Source organism: Canis lupus, chromosome 8, assembly GCF_048164855.1.
Source record: "Canis lupus baileyi chromosome 8, mCanLup2.hap1, whole genome shotgun sequence".
In the NCBI taxonomy this organism is placed as follows: Eukaryota; Metazoa; Chordata; class Mammalia; order Carnivora; family Canidae; genus Canis; species Canis lupus.
In genome coordinates, this window is record NC_132845.1 from 11957495 (window position 1) to 11973410 (window position 15916).

The 15916-nt window shown below is 33.6% G+C and overlaps 1 protein-coding gene across 35 annotated transcripts in view; it reads left to right on the forward strand.

Annotated features, from left to right (window-relative positions):
* Window positions 1-15916, forward strand: part of ADGRL2 (adhesion G protein-coupled receptor L2) — a 619854-nt gene that overhangs the window by 560163 nt on the left and 43775 nt on the right. For 34 of the 35 annotated variants that reach the window (XM_072834231.1, XM_072834225.1, XM_072834226.1 and 31 more), the window contains 2 exons: window positions 2428-2537; window positions 8698-9498. In XM_072834231.1, coding sequence (XP_072690332.1) covers window positions 2428-2537; window positions 8698-9498 — 911 coding nt within the window. Of the gene's footprint in view, window positions 1-2427; window positions 2538-7610; window positions 7770-8697; window positions 9499-15916 lie in introns of those variants that run through there. The other variant, XM_072834222.1, reaches the window with a different exon arrangement.

The following is a 15916-nucleotide window of genomic DNA, read 5'->3' on the forward strand; positions in this document are numbered from 1 at the left end:
GATGGATAATTGTCAATATATTTTTTCTTTATTTTTAAAAAGGTTTATTGATTGATTTTAGAGAGAGAGAGAATGCATGCATGGGTTGGGGGGAGGGCAGAGGTAGAGGGGGAGAGAGAGATTATTAAGCAGATTCTACACTGAATGAGGAGCCCGATGTGGGGCACCATTTCATGACCCTGAAATCTCAACCTGAGCAAAAACCAAGAGTCAGAGGCTTAACTGACTATGTCACCCAGGTGCCTCAGTATATTCTTTGTTTTTTTTTTTTTTTTTAATTATAGAAATTCCCAAATCCTTTGAGCTACATCCTCCTTAACTTTGGTCCAGAATCCTTCACAGTCTTGGTCCATTTCAACCTTGAGCACCACCCCCTTACTCTTGTCATGTTTTCCCAAAAACATGACAGGGTTTTGTCAAGTGGCTATAAAATGTACACCAAGGGAGTATATATGTCTGACTAAAAGGAGTTTAGATTTGTTTGTTTCTGAAGGTGTGGGTGTGAGATAATGGGAAGATCCTTGCAGGTATAAATGAACATAAGGCAGGAAATAAAAGCACTTTATTTTTTGGTAAGGACCAGGCAGTGGTTTAGGATTCCTGGGAGATCAAGAAACTCTAACAAAATGGCAAACTCTCTCTTTTTTTTTTTTTTTTTTAATTTATTTTTTTTTGTTTTTTTGTTTTTGGCAAACTCTCTTATTGTAAAATTTAAGAAAGAAGAAAATGAAACAGTTGAAATACTTGATACTGATTTATTGACAAACTTTAAATTCATCTGCTATTTAAAATTTTAAGATAAAGAATTGGTTCTGTCACTCACATTAAAATAATTCATTTACACTAAGTGGAGAACCATTGGCAGATTTCTTCAAATGATTGAACTAGCTCAAGAAAAATACAGATAATGAGAGTAAAATATGATTTTGCATAAGAATGTGACACTGCACCATATTCATTGTTCATACTTTTGAAAATTATTTTATATGGTATTTTTTAAATATATGGCATATAGTATTCTAGATAAATTGTGATAAAAGTTATTAGCTTAATATCTGTATAAGCAATATTATAATTGATGTAATATTTAAGACTTTTGTTTGAGGTTTATTATATTTACCTGGGCCTATAAAGTTACCTGTCTGATCCTGTGGAAGTTTTCAGGTCTTGCTGCTCTTTAAAAATGAATCCACCTGGTTTGAGTTGAAATGGCTCCAACGTGCATGACTTAACATACCTACGCTCTCTAATGCAGGTCTCCTTCCTCTGTCCTTTAGTTACTCGTCGTGCTAAAAAAGAAAAGAATGAGCTGGTTTTTCATTCTTTATCTGCCATTTTATAGTCCAGTTATTTTATGCCCTATAGAATACCTGGTATTCAAATTGTTAAATAAATTTTATTATAATGCCCTTGTTCTGCTTGCTTTGCCTTCTTAATTTATATACTATCAGAAAATATAATAAAACCCTGCAAACATTACGTTCTGTTGAATGTAATCAAGGCAAATTATAAAGGGAAGTGGTTCTTGCCTTTATAAAGCTTATGAAAAGATCATTTTGAAAAATTCATAGAACTGAAATAAATATCAATTGCCTGAAATTCTACCTTAATCCTAATAATCCTGATGAATAAGTGACAACAGAAAAATGAGAAAATACTTGCAATAGTAATAAATAAGGACATTCTAAGCATCATGTTAGTGCCTTTCTTTTAACATTTTATTTCAGAGAGTATTAATTTAGAAGAATCTAGATTTTTGTCATGTCCTATTTGGTATAAACACATTGTGATCGGTGAACATAACAAAAGTAACAACAGTCTGAGACACGGTATGGGCCAGGCACTGTGCTAACTGCTTTAAATGTGTTCTATCATTTATCAAGCCAGAGCATGGAAGGTGTGATCTATTAGCTTCGAATCTGGTACAGAAGACTGTAGAAAGTCCCCGTCATACAAAACTTAACTCAAAACTGGATTTAACAACTAAACTTAAAAAACCTGGCTCCCTCCTTGTTATAATATGTTCTCAGAACTTCTAAGCCATTCAGTTTATGATTGTTTTTGCTCATGGTATCATTTTTAATTGTTATTTTTAATTCTTAACGTGGCAGGTATACTTTTATAGTACATGTTGAATATGCTAAAAATTACAATTAAATGTATAGTAGAATAATAGAGAATTGTTATTTTCTTTTTACTTTGAATTAAAAAGTAGTGTGGCCCATGATACAGAAGCATTGCAACATAAAATAGGATTTTTATAGCTCATTATTTGCCCAATAATGTGGAGCAACCTATTATGTCGAAATTTTTGTTTTACAATACTTAGTTGCTTAAAGAAAATATGAATCAGTTCTGTATTAAATTTCTTTATTGAAAACAAATAAACGGTTATGTTATACCAGTTTGATTTGTTTTGTTTTCTAGGTGCAACAATCGAACACAGTGTATAGTAGTTACTGGGTCAGATGTATTTCCTGATCCATGCCCTGGAACATACAAATATCTTGAAGTCCAATATGAATGTGTCCCTTACAGTAAGTATGAAGTTTGTGATTTTGACTTTCTCCAGCATTCCTCGTTGATGCTGAAAGACTACACATGTGAAAGAAGCATATGTTTATGGCCTACAAAACCATTATGCATGCAGAGCACTAACAGACTCGGGCCTCCAATTAGCTTCATGAAGTGTGGAAGGAAGCCATAGTGTGATGCTGGCCAAGTGTCTGTCTGTGTTCTTAAGTGTTTGGCTTTTAAGACTAGTGTTATTCCAGAAAACAAACTTGAATTAGCTATTCAGTAGGGCAGATAGAAATCTGTACTTTTGCCCAATACCAGTTGCTGACAAATTGGTTTGGCTCACAGTTTTCTAAAGAAGGAATTGACTTCGGTTTTAATCGTGAGCTACTTGAATGGCTACCTGCTGTTGTGGTAACCTTAGTGCCTGGTAAAAGCTACCATTGTAGTAACTGAGGCAAGTGCTTTCCTTTTTTTATTTCCTTGTCCTTACAGGAGCATTTCTTTACCAGATTCAGTGTTGAAATCTTACAGTAAATAAAATAGATGTAACAAAGTCTTGCATGTACTTCTGTTTTTAACTTGACAACATCCATTAGACCCTGTAGAGGGATATTTAAAATTCAGATGGAGTTTTCATCAGTAGTCTTCAGCTAATGCTCTGATTCTGTGTATTTTCCCTCCTAATCTCAGAATTCATACTGCTAAATTGTATCGGCACTTTCAGTAGAAAAAAGCATTTTAGACAACCAAAAATTTCAGTATATTAGGTCATTTTTGTAAGCTAGTTTGTTTAATAGTGTTCTTGTCTTCTTTACTTTTTAAGTTGGAAAAAAAGATGTGTCCTGTAAACTTGATTCATGAGCATCTGAATTGAAAGTTCCTTAGCAGCGATTTTAATGATTTAAGAAAGTTTTGTACACTTCCCTCCTCAAAAAAAAAAAAAAAAAAAAGGATTTAAACTAAATAATGAAGTTGCCTTTTCCAGAACCCTGAAAGCTAGACTAGTTCTGATAGATTTATATGTCCCAACCATCAATATTTCTAAAACCCAAGGAGCTGAATTCAGATAGATATAATATGTCCAATATGGTAGTAATACATTCTTATACATCCTGTGAAGGTGCGGTCTCTCTCTTCTCTGCCCACAGTTTTGATAAATTGGCTTTTTGTGGGTATCAGTTAAAGGCCAAACACAGATTATCTTTTCTTTTCATCCCTGCTCTGTGTTCCTGTGTTACTGTGAAATGGATGCTTTTTGTTTTCAGTATTTTCTATACCATTTGTAGGATTGGAAGCCTACTGAGTGCACTGATCTTTATATTATTTCTCTTGTGTGTAGTGTTGGTGGCTTACATAATCATTCTCCTGTGCCACTAGAGGAACGTTGCATTCTTTTGAGCTAACCAAAATTTTGTTCCGTAAAGTCGCTTACATTTGAATTTATCATGGTTTCTGTCCTCAAATTAGAAAAGGAATACAGCATCCATTCCCAAACAATGGAATCAGTCAGAGCTGCCAAGAATTGTCTTTCTGGAGCCAGTTCCTGTAACCTAGTCTATAGACCAAGAACAGTATTAAGCAAATATTATTTTCAGACTCTTGAGTTATTTCTTGCTCTGTCTTAGAAAGGAAAATGTGGATATCTTCTGGAACATCTAACTTTCAAAATTTTACTTTTTCAGTTCTCCAGAAGTATTGTATATTGTGCACTAAACTTGCAAATAGCTATACTCAGAGAAGTATTTGTTCTTTTTAGTTTTTGTCCTTAAAAAAAAAAAAAAAAAGTAATTAATTTGCTGTTACCTTTCTAGATGTTTGCACGAGGCAGAAATAAGTCTGGCTTTTTTTTTTTTTTTCAAATTACTCCATGCTAAAGTGTAGAATTATGATTCCTATATACTGTACAGTAGTGACACACTATATATTGCATGATTTTCACTAATATTAAAATTTAATGCAAAAGGATCTTTTTAAATTGTTTGAATCTAGGTAGGATTGTATATTTCCTTATCTCTTTTCCTCATTTTCCACTCCTTTTGTTTCTTTATGTTTCTATTATACCCATCCCTTATACTTTCATTTTAAGCCTGTAACTTTCCCATTCTCCTTGTTTTAATAGTGTTTTTGTACTTTGAATCATTTGCATACCCCTTTTAAACTTTACGTAGTTGGCAAAAATTGCATTTATTATGTCTTTTACTGCCTGGCTTTATGCCAGATTCTATCCAAAGCAGATTCCCTAGGAATTTACAGATCTGAAACTATTTAAATTTCCTCAAGAAATTTCCCATGATTTTTGAAAATTTTATATTAAAGTCACTAAACAGAATTTATTAGAAATGTCATTGTTTGCTTTACTTTTTATGTTTATAGACAGGCACGTGTAATATTACATGTGATATTTATACCTACTCAGATAATGCCTGTGTCAAAAATGCATGTATCCTGGGGTTATCCTTTATCATTAACAGAGTGTTAGTAATTAATTGAATGTATGTGTGTTTAAAAGAGGCTGTAAAGATCTTCTAGGATAAAGGAAAATAATTATTAGAATTTTGTACCCTACAGACAAGATTTGGTTTTGACATTTGTGCCCTCTTTTTCAAATTATCATGAAATTTTCCAAATTATACCAGAATTTTAGCTATAAGTTTTATTTGATGAGAAAAATAACTATAACTTTTGATTAAGTATCTTTAATGAATAAATGTAAGATTATTCAAAATGAAATAGTGTGTCACTTCAGATACAGAGTATGTAGGCTTAAGTGTCTTTGGGTCAGTTTCATGTCTTGCATATCCATGTGGTCCTCCACTGATGTTAGTGGGTCGTGTATTTATGTTTGGTCTATAGAATAGTAAATGTATTATTATGAATTAATTTACACAATCTTTTAAGACAAGTTGCAATATACATTTGGCATGTGATGAAGAATGCTAATTTCATTAATTTTATTGTATTTTTATATTCTTCGGGGTTGATGGAGTTTTGGCTGGTTTGACAGATCTCTGTCCTTTGGGTTTTCATAACAAATCATAATGTAAGGACTTTTGTTTTCAATATCCATATCTTATGTGATTTATCAGTCATCAAAGGTTTTGTTTAATTATTTTTTATTTTTACATTTGGGTGTTACTTCTGTTTTCATCAGAACTATAAGTTATATATAATTTCTATTATTAGTATAAGTAATTAGTTAAATCACAAAGGCTTCTCTATTTAATATTTTGCTAAGCAAATTCACTGTCATTTTAGTGTATTTATAAAGCTTGGCCATTTTCAATCAATAGAAAACATATTTTACGCATTCTTTATTGAACTTAATTTTAAGTTCTATTTTAAATATGTAACATATTTTAAAATGTATTATTCCCATCCTTTACATTTAATTGATTTACTCAGCTAAGTGAAATCATCCTTTCCTGAAAATAAGAATACAGCTGTATATAAATACAGTCTGAGAAGTCACAACACTAATAATTTCTCTTATCCTCATTTTCCCACCACGCCCTTCCGTTATTGATTCTAAGCAGGTATAATATTGTTCTCCATTGAGGAAGTAGTTTCAGGACTACTGGTTTATAAAAAAGAACTGTTTCATATCCGTAACACTGAACTTCTTAGTTTTACTGGATATAGTCAGAATTACACATTATAGGGAAAAAGTATGTTTCCTGAAAGTGCTTAAATAGATGAAGTTGGATGGGGAGGTGGTGGCTTAATGCAGAAGGTTATATGCTATTCCTAGGGCAAAAATATTTGTACGATATTTCTCCCTGAGGTATTTCGGGAGGTCATTATTTAATCTTGATGAATTATTGTAATTTTTAAAAATTAATCAAGCTAAGACATCTTAATGAAATGTGCAACTACAGTATCTGAGTAATCAGTTTGGAGATAGAGGATTAGCACACCCTAATGCATTTTAATAAGGAAAGAGGGAGAATCACAGACATTAATCTGGTCACTTTATGAAATTCAGGCAACATACTTCAAAGCCTACATATAATCTAAAATAGTGTTTTATGGTTTGTAATTATTAGAATTCTATTTACCAGCAAGAATCTTATATAGCACCCTTCCTAACTATATAATCCATTTCTTTAGACTTCTTGGAGGGAGGATTTTTTTTCTCATATAACTGTACTAATCAGGTTTGTTTTATGAAAGCATTTACCTTTTATGGGGTCTGTGGGGTCAAGGTATTTGCTTTGAATGCTTGGTATGATTGTCATTGCATGCCAGCTTGCTTTCTGTGTAAATTGATGATAGTTGACGATGTCATAATAAGCTAACCATAATTCTTTCTTCCTTTTTCTCCTTGCCTACTGTGCTTGCTTTTTCCTTGTATGTATTTTGCTTACTTTTTTTTAAAAAATAGACTTAATAGTACAAGTTTAAGATACGTAATAGAGGGAATTTAATAATAGTTTTATAATGTATATATAAACCTAAATAAGTAAATTTACTAATTCTTAATGAGGAAGAAAAGCACTATGTTACCCCATCATTCAAAATCCCTCTTGGGGTAGCAGAGGAGATTTATATATTTTCCTGCAAAGGAGGCATTTTTTTCTTATGATTAAGATGGATTTTTCTGGAAAATGAAAATAATTTTTAAAAATCGAAAAGTACTAAGATGCATAATTATAGATTTCTTCTTACATAAATATCTTTGGGAAAATGTTACAATATAACCATATTAATATACATTAAATTTGACCTAAGCTCCAAAATTGAGTTGTCATTTTTATTTTTTCCTGTTGTTATACTTACCTGATTTAAGTCAATTTAATATTGAGTTCATATATATAATAAGGTAGATGGGGTTGATACACTTATGCATGCATTTGTGTCTGTAGCATACATATATAAAGTAAAACTTGATAAAAATGCTGAGTGACTTTGGAAAGGCAAGAATATATATACCATGCATTAGTGAAGAGTTTCATTATTTATTCAGGTACGCTAAGTGAAGCAACATGCCAACATATTTGTATTGCCTCCTTAATCTACTAAAATGATTGATCCATGTTCTTTTATGTAACTTTAGAATCTTTCTCCTGCTAGGTTTTCCTGTTGTGTGTTTCTCTTTATCCAAAGTAGTACAGCTCTTATTCTTCCTATATTTAGCATCTATTACGAATTCAGTCTTAGACTAATAGTCAATTTATTTTAATCTTTTTTCTTTTTTCCTTGCACTTTTTCTGTTTTTCTTCCGATGCTTAAAATAGAAGTGGAGCAAAAAGGTAAATAACGTATACAGTCTGAACCCCAGCTCCCTGTTATGTGCCTTATGGATGTTACCTCCTCCCTTCCCTCCCCCGCAACACTCCTGACATTAAAATAATCAGCAGGATCTCATAAATGCACCTCATAAAGAAGTCAACTGTTTACAATGAAATTATATGACTGCTAAATCTGGTGATGGGGTAAAAATTCTGAAGTCGGCGAGGGGGAGCTGCTCCTTTCTGTGTTTCTTTTTCACCCTTTCTCTCTTTTTCTGACACCTTTGGATATTTTATTATTAAAGTGTCATCTTGCCTGGCTTCCAGAACCCTCTCCATAGCATGCCATGGTTACAGGGTCTCCTGGTCGTTTCATCACTGCTTTCCTTGTATTTACTTTTCTCTGTTCCTAGTTACATTTTCTGAGTATTTATGTTTCTTCAATCGAAGCACCTTTATTTTCAGTCTAACTTCTATAGAAGTTCTAAATAAGCCTTCACATTGGGTTTTCGTTTTATTTCCTTTATTTTGGTGTTTTGCTTTTGAGAGTTTATAAGTGGGCCGGGCGGGGGGAGGCGGGGAGGTACAGAGTTGAGACTAAAATAAAGTCCTTCGTACACTGTTATGCACAAAGCTCACAGTTTTAAAGTATAAATTACCAAAGCCTAAGATTAAAAACACATAGCAAAGATACACATTGTCACCTCAGTTATAAATGACCTTAAACTTAGGTTTGTATTTTTGAAAATAAACCCCAGCCACTTTCTATGCTGGTACATTGAGTATTGTAACTAGCGGAAAGAAGGGTAATACTTGCATTAAATTTTGGTAAAATCGAATGTTAATAAATCACATTTTTTTCTCTTTGGATTTAAATCATTAAAACTTGTATTTGCCTGTTTAATTTTTTAACTTGGCTTAATTGTTGTCTTTTCTCTGTGACTGTTAGTTTTTGTGTGCCCTGGGACCTTGAAAGCAATTGTGGATTCACCATGTATATATGAAGCTGAACAAAAGGCAGGTGCTTGGTGCAAGGACCCTCTTCAGGCTGCAGATAAAATTTATTTCATGCCCTGGACCCCCTACCGTACTGATACTTTAATAGAATATGCTTCTTTAGAAGATTTCCAAAATAGTCGCCAAACAACAACATACAAACTTCCAAATCGAGTAGATGGTACTGGATTTGTGGTGTATGATGGTGCTGTCTTCTTTAACAAAGAGAGAACAAGAAACATTGTGAAATTTGACTTGAGGACTAGAATTAAGAGTGGAGAGGCCATAATTAACTATGCCAACTATCATGATACCTCACCTTATAGATGGGGAGGGAAAACTGATATTGACCTAGCAGTTGATGAAAATGGCTTATGGGTCATTTACGCCACTGAACAGAACAATGGAATGATCGTTATTAGCCAACTAAATCCATATACTCTTCGATTTGAAGCAACATGGGAGACTGTGTATGACAAACGTGCTGCCTCAAATGCTTTTATGATCTGCGGAGTCCTCTATGTGGTCAGGTCAGTGTATCAAGACAATGAGAGTGAAACAGGCAAGAATGCAATTGATTACATTTACAATACCCGATTAAACCGAGGAGAGTATGTAGATGTTCCCTTCCCCAACCAATACCAGTATATTGCTGCGGTGGATTACAATCCTAGAGATAACCAACTCTACGTGTGGAACAATAACTTCATTTTACGATATTCTCTGGAGTTTGGTCCACCTGATCCTGCCCAAGGTAAGAATGTTTGCTTGCTAATGCTTATGTCTTTTTGAATAACTTACTTTTAAAAGACTTGGAGGTTTTTCCCTGTCAGTGTTCTTTCCCCTTTTCAGAGTTGAAGCTCCAAGGATAATGTTACGGTACTTATGCTGTCACATAGTGTGTACATTTTAGCCTTACTTTGGCCTATTTGCCTTCTCTGAATTTTTTCATTTAAATGTTGACTTCAAATAATCGTAGCATCATTGGTCAGTTTGGTTCTTCATTGCTAAAAATGTAATACTAGCTACAAACTTGTTAGCTTTTTTTTTTTTTTTCCCCTACCTGACTTCTGAATTGATTACAATCTATATGCAGACCTTTTAACTTCTTGGCGCCAGTGGTTAAGGGAAATGTGTGTTCGGAAGTCCCAGGAGAATCGCTAGGCTTGATGTACAATGTCAGGCATAAGTGTTCTGAAGTTTGGGGATCTGCTCTCTGGGTAGGAGAGGGAGTCATCCAACATCTTCCTGGTAAAATTACACATTTTTATTTCCTGATAAATTAGTGATGGTTTTAAAGTAAGTATTTCTGTGACTTTAACTGTCACGCATAGACTAAGCATTAAATGATCCCAAGTGATGATTTATGAAGATGGATCAGCTAACATTTTTGATTTGTGTTCTCTTTAGGTATCTTTATGGAGGATCATTACTTTAGAAAGTAATGTAAAATCTTTGGAAATATGTTTTAGTTGGTCAAGTGAATTCAGTTCTGTGGGAAACAATTTTTGAGGGTAAATTACATGAATATTTCATTACAACAAAATGACCTCATACTCATGATAAAAGTAACCTATTCATATATTGTTATAGAGCTTCAACTAATTATAAGTCTTTTCTATTTGAACAGTAATATTTGTGTTTTAAAGATCTGAATATTTCAGTTTACTGAGTTAATTGGAATTTCTGATTATTGAGTTACTTCAGAATTTTAGGAACCAGAAAGTTCTTTGGAGTGATTAAATCAGTGTCTTCAACAAGGTGAAAAAGAAGTTAGTATCTTTTTCTGTTAAAGCAATACATACACTCTACAGCAGGTTCCCCACATGGAAGCTGATGGGAGACTTGATCCCAGGACCCCAGGATCACGACCTGAGCCAAAGGCAGATGCTCAACCACTGAGCCAGCCGGTGCCCCTATGCTCTCTTTAGAGAGGGAGAAGGTGAAAGGAAAAACAGCTCATTTAGAGAAATGAAGCAACTGAACCATGTAGAGATCCCATAAGGCTAAAAATTCAAAGAAAAATAAAAAGATGTATTTGAAAACCATGATTGGGGCTAAGAAATAATATACTTGCCCTGTTAGGAAGGAAAAGGCTTGGGTTTATAAGTGAGGAAAAGTATGGGAACCTAATACACCATGAAACAGTCCACAGTGAAAAACAAAAGGAATCATAATTTTACAGCACAATGTATACCTTAGTAACGTACGTGGTAGTAAATCTGGTATTTAAGACTAAATTACAGCCAAACCAGTCAGTCATTGTTTTATGACGGCCGAAAACCTGAATTCTCTGATTGCTCTGTCCTATCAGTTTTGTGGGTCTCACTTCTGAAAAGCTGACAGTGGCTTATTGATTTGACCTAAATTGATGGGCCAGCATAGTTTTGCGAGACCTCAACTACATGCATATAGATATCAGCACGTATCTTGGATGAGACAGGAATCTCTAAAAGCAGATAAAGATAAATTACAAGAGAGTTAAAAGACATTATAGCTCAAACAACAGCAAGGGAAATTTTAGGTTATATAAAACTTTTTATCACTAAGGGCTTAATAAGGGGCCAATTTGAATTTTTACTTTTCTGGGAATATTTAGGGATGGCTAACTATATTGGATAACAAAACACAGTTGCAAGAACACAACTACCAAATATGCATAAGTTTCCCATTTTCAAAGCTGATAACTGCTCTTTCCAAAAATATCTACATTATCAAAGACTTTTTCATCTGAAATGGATCAAATTATTTGCTTAGAATATAAACCACACATGGAAAATGACATTATTACTCATCTTGTATTCACAAAGTACTTTGTGACAAGTAGATGGGGCCATGATTCTTTGTTGAATTCAATCTGTACTCAATTTATTCTCACAATCCTTTAGTGTTGTCTGATATGAATTTGCATTTTTTAAAGTATTTTATTTCTCTTTTTCCTAATGGAGGGAGAGAGATTTATTGCCACCCAAAATAAATGTAACAGCTGTGAGAATAACACGGGTTACAAAAAGGATCAACACAAGGATCAATATTAAAATGTCAAATTTTGTCAATTCCTGAGGTTTGCCTTTGACAAACCTATAGGATAAAGGAGAAGGGTGGTACTAGCTTTTAGAGAAAACAAAACGAAACAGTTGAGTTATAGGAAACATCCCAAATTGCCTTATGAGAAAAAAGATATTGAGCATCTGCTTTTGGCTCAGGTCGTGATCCCAGGGTCCTGGGATCGAGTTCCGCATCGGGCTCCCCATAGGGAGCCTGCTCCTCCCTCTGCCTGTGTCTCTGCCTCTCTCTGTATCTCTCATGAATAAATAAAATAAATAAATAAATAAAATCTTTAAAAAAAATAAAGTGAGCTTAGGAGAAACCCTTTCAGTCCTCTTTTAACTCTTTCTGTTTCTTAATCTGAATTGCTTTATATTTACTTTGTCTGCAAATTTGATGTCCTAAATATTATTTTTTAAAAATATTTATTTATTTGAGAGAGGGACAGAGTGCACAAGCAGGGGGCAGGGGCAGAAGGAGAGGGAGAAGCAGAACCCCCACCCCCTGAGCAGAGAGATGACCTCTGGGGCCTGAGGTCATGACCTTAGCCGAAGGCAGCCGTTTAACAGACTGAGCCACTCAGGTGCCCCCCCAAATATTATTGAAAAAATATTTTGTCTTGAGTTTTGACAGTTCCTGAATATTTGTCTTAGAGTAATTATGAATTATGACACTTTAATAATATAAGGAAAAATATTTATAAAGAGAACTAGTTAGGTTTTTTACTCAGGATGTGTTTAGCATAGAATACGTATTCCTTGAAACATCTTTCTACTCGTAATGCTGAAAAAAGATTATTTTTAGACTTTGAATAAAGGTAAATTTATTACATTTTGCTTTTCCAGGCTACAGACTCATTGTAATTAGAGTTCATTCAGTGAACAATGAGTTCTTGGACCTGGATGAGGGAAGTACTACCTTTTGCATAAATGGATACGGTTGTTAGTACACAGCACCATATTAGATTGAAGCATTCTGTTTATATTTGTTGAAATTTTCAAGGGAGGTTCTTAAATATGTTTATTAGTATTTTATTAGTACTATTTCTGGGTCTCTATACTCAAATGACAAAGGTTGACCAAATGCTAAGTCATTTAATATGGATGCTTGATAGGACACTGAACTCTGGAACAAAACTTTGTAATATAAGGTTTAGATTTGAGATATAATTCAGTTGTGAGTTACCATGTTTTCTAATACCATTTATAGGGTATTCTTGAGTTTTGAATCTTTTGCCACATAAGTTACATTATGAAACTTGTTATCATCTGTTGCTCTAGCATTTTGTTATCTTCCCACATCTTTTCTTGTTTTAGAGGTTTACAAAGAAAAGTATCAGTTAAATGCTCCAAAATAAGGGCATATTGCTTTGTGGGATGCCATATTTTCCAGAGTCTATGAAAATCTTTTACCTAGAAAAGTAAGATCGTAACATTTAAGAGTATGGCCAGGTGACCTTAAACAAATTGCCTAACCTTCTCCATGGCTCAATTTTGTCATCTGTAAAAGGAAGCTAATCATAGTGCCGACTTCACGGGGTTGTGGTAAGGATTAAATAAGATGATCCGATGATCCATGAATGGTGATTAGCATAGCATCTGGTACATAAATGCTGAATAAGTGTAGGCTTTTATCATTATCAGATGCCCTGTTGGGACCTGTCTTCACTTATGGAAGAAATGTTAATTTTTAGAAACAACCTCAGCATTTATGACTTCATCGTTAGAAAAAAATTGCTTTCTGTAAAGTTACTTAACTAGCTGAAGTTTTGCAAAACTCTGGAAATTCTGATTGTCTTTGAAGAGGGTTTAATTTTGCCACTTATTAGTTCATTTTCATGTTTTTCATGATATCCCAATATTTCATTGTTTTATGTTTGAAGAATGTATTGATTTGATTCCCTTTAAACTTTTATTGAACGAAAGGTGAAAATGTATGAAATTTATTATCAAAAATGCATGCAAAGAGGCTATAGCATGTTGCAAGAAATTTTATCCATTTCCTAGATGTCATTTTGTTACCTACCTTGACTCAGTTATATGAATCTTTCCTGACGTGTAGCTAACGAATCACTAGTGGTAGTATTGTTAAGACATATTTCAGTGACTAAATATGTACTAATTAGTGTAGTGTCAAGAGATACATAAGATGGTGTGGTACTAAACCGTTTTGCTCTGTACTTTCCGTTTTTGCTCTGATTCGCCACTACTCTTTAAGATTTGATTCAGAGGCAGTCATCTGACACTTCGTTAAAAGATTGTGATGCTTTTGACAAATGTTAATTGAGAAAGTACTGAAAGCCTGGCTGCATTGTAATCAAAAGAAAATTACAGAGGTTTAACAAGATGTCAGGCAAGTGCTTTACAGAAAAAGATAGACAGGTTTGAATAGGTTTCTGCAGCAGCTGGCTAGGCATGATGTTTGACTAATGTACACGGCATCTCTCATATGGTCAATAAATTATGCCCTGGAAATAAGACACATGATTAAGAAGTTCCTCTTGAGATAGAAGGGAAAAAAGTGTAGAAAGTGTGTAGTATGCATTTATTGACAGCAAGAAGTTTCTCATTACTAAAGAACTGGAAACAAGTGCATGCTACTTTTTGTGATAGGATATTCTGTTAATAGTGACATGATATAAACAACTATTTATGGACCAGAGCTTAAAATAATAAACATATTACTGATAATAGGAACTTGCTTTCTAAGTTTTAATGTTCTACTTTGTTTCTTACATTATAGAGATAGCATAAAATAAGTTAATGTTTTTATAAGATTATTTTAAAAAGTTATTTTTAATTTGCTGTACTACGTTAGTTTAAATATAAAGCATCATATATATATATATAAGGTTTCAAGAGCCAGTAAACTATAAGTGTTGATAAAACTTCAGTGTGATCACCTAGTAGATTTCAAATGATAGCATTATTTTACCAACAGAATTTTAGTTGTTTAAACTAATTACAATTAATGAAGGAAACTTTAAGCTCCATTATTTTTTTAACCTAGTAGATTTAACAGTTTGAAGGTAATGATGGAAATCAAAACTAACCTTTTAGAATAATTTTTTTTGTATTTTTTTAAATTGGAGTTCGATTTGCCAACATATAGCATAACAACACCCAGTGCTCATCCCGTCAAGTGCCCCCCTCAGTGCCCGTCATCCAGTCACCCCATCCCCTGCCCACCTCCTCTTCCACTACTCCTTGTTCATTTCCCAGAATTAGGAGTTTCTCATGGTTTGTCACTCTGTCTGATATTTCCCACTCATTTTCTCTCCTTTCCCCTATAATCCCTTTCACTATTTTTTATATTCCCCAAATGAATGAGACCATATGATGTTTGTTCTTCTCCGATTGACTTACAGAATAATTTATTTTTAAATTTCTACTTTAAAATGTGTAATTGTAGTTCCTTTTACACCCTCTGTTAAGCGTCCATGCAATAGGTAGGGTTGGTTTCAAATTAGGCATGATTTGATCTAACCTGTTATCTTGATAAGAGATTGCATTATAAGCAATTGAAGCCTGACGAAGAAGCTTCAGATGTTTCCTTACTAACACAGCACAAGCATGCCAAGTTTATCTTCTGTTTGGATCTAATCAGGCATGCTCAAAAATCTCTCAAGCAAGAATGGCTGCTGGGTGCAAAGATGTCACAGTATTTATTTTCCTGCAAGATGTAGAGTGGGTGACTTTAAATTTTCTATTGTCCTAATTATATATAATTGTCAGATTTTTATTGATGCTTCGAATTTGATTATTTATAGGGTATGAATTTATGTAAAAAATTGTTTCTGTATTGTTTCATAGTAACATATACTTGGTGTAGACACTGAAACTTCATTTAAAATTGCCCCTCAGTTTCTGTTGGATGATAAATGGTGAAAAATACTTAAAATGTGTTCTCAAATATTTCACTGAGTAGACTTAACACAATTAGAGTCACACCGAAAAATCTATAGTAAAGCCTAAACTACCATTCCTTAGCCAACAATATGAATAAACTAGGATAAATAAAGGGATGTGTTCGTTCTGCAACCTACTGGTGTTTTCACTAATTCTCATGTTGCTAGGTTTTTGGGGTAGTTGATGGGGGAGGGGCTTTGTGTTGTGTGTGTGCAT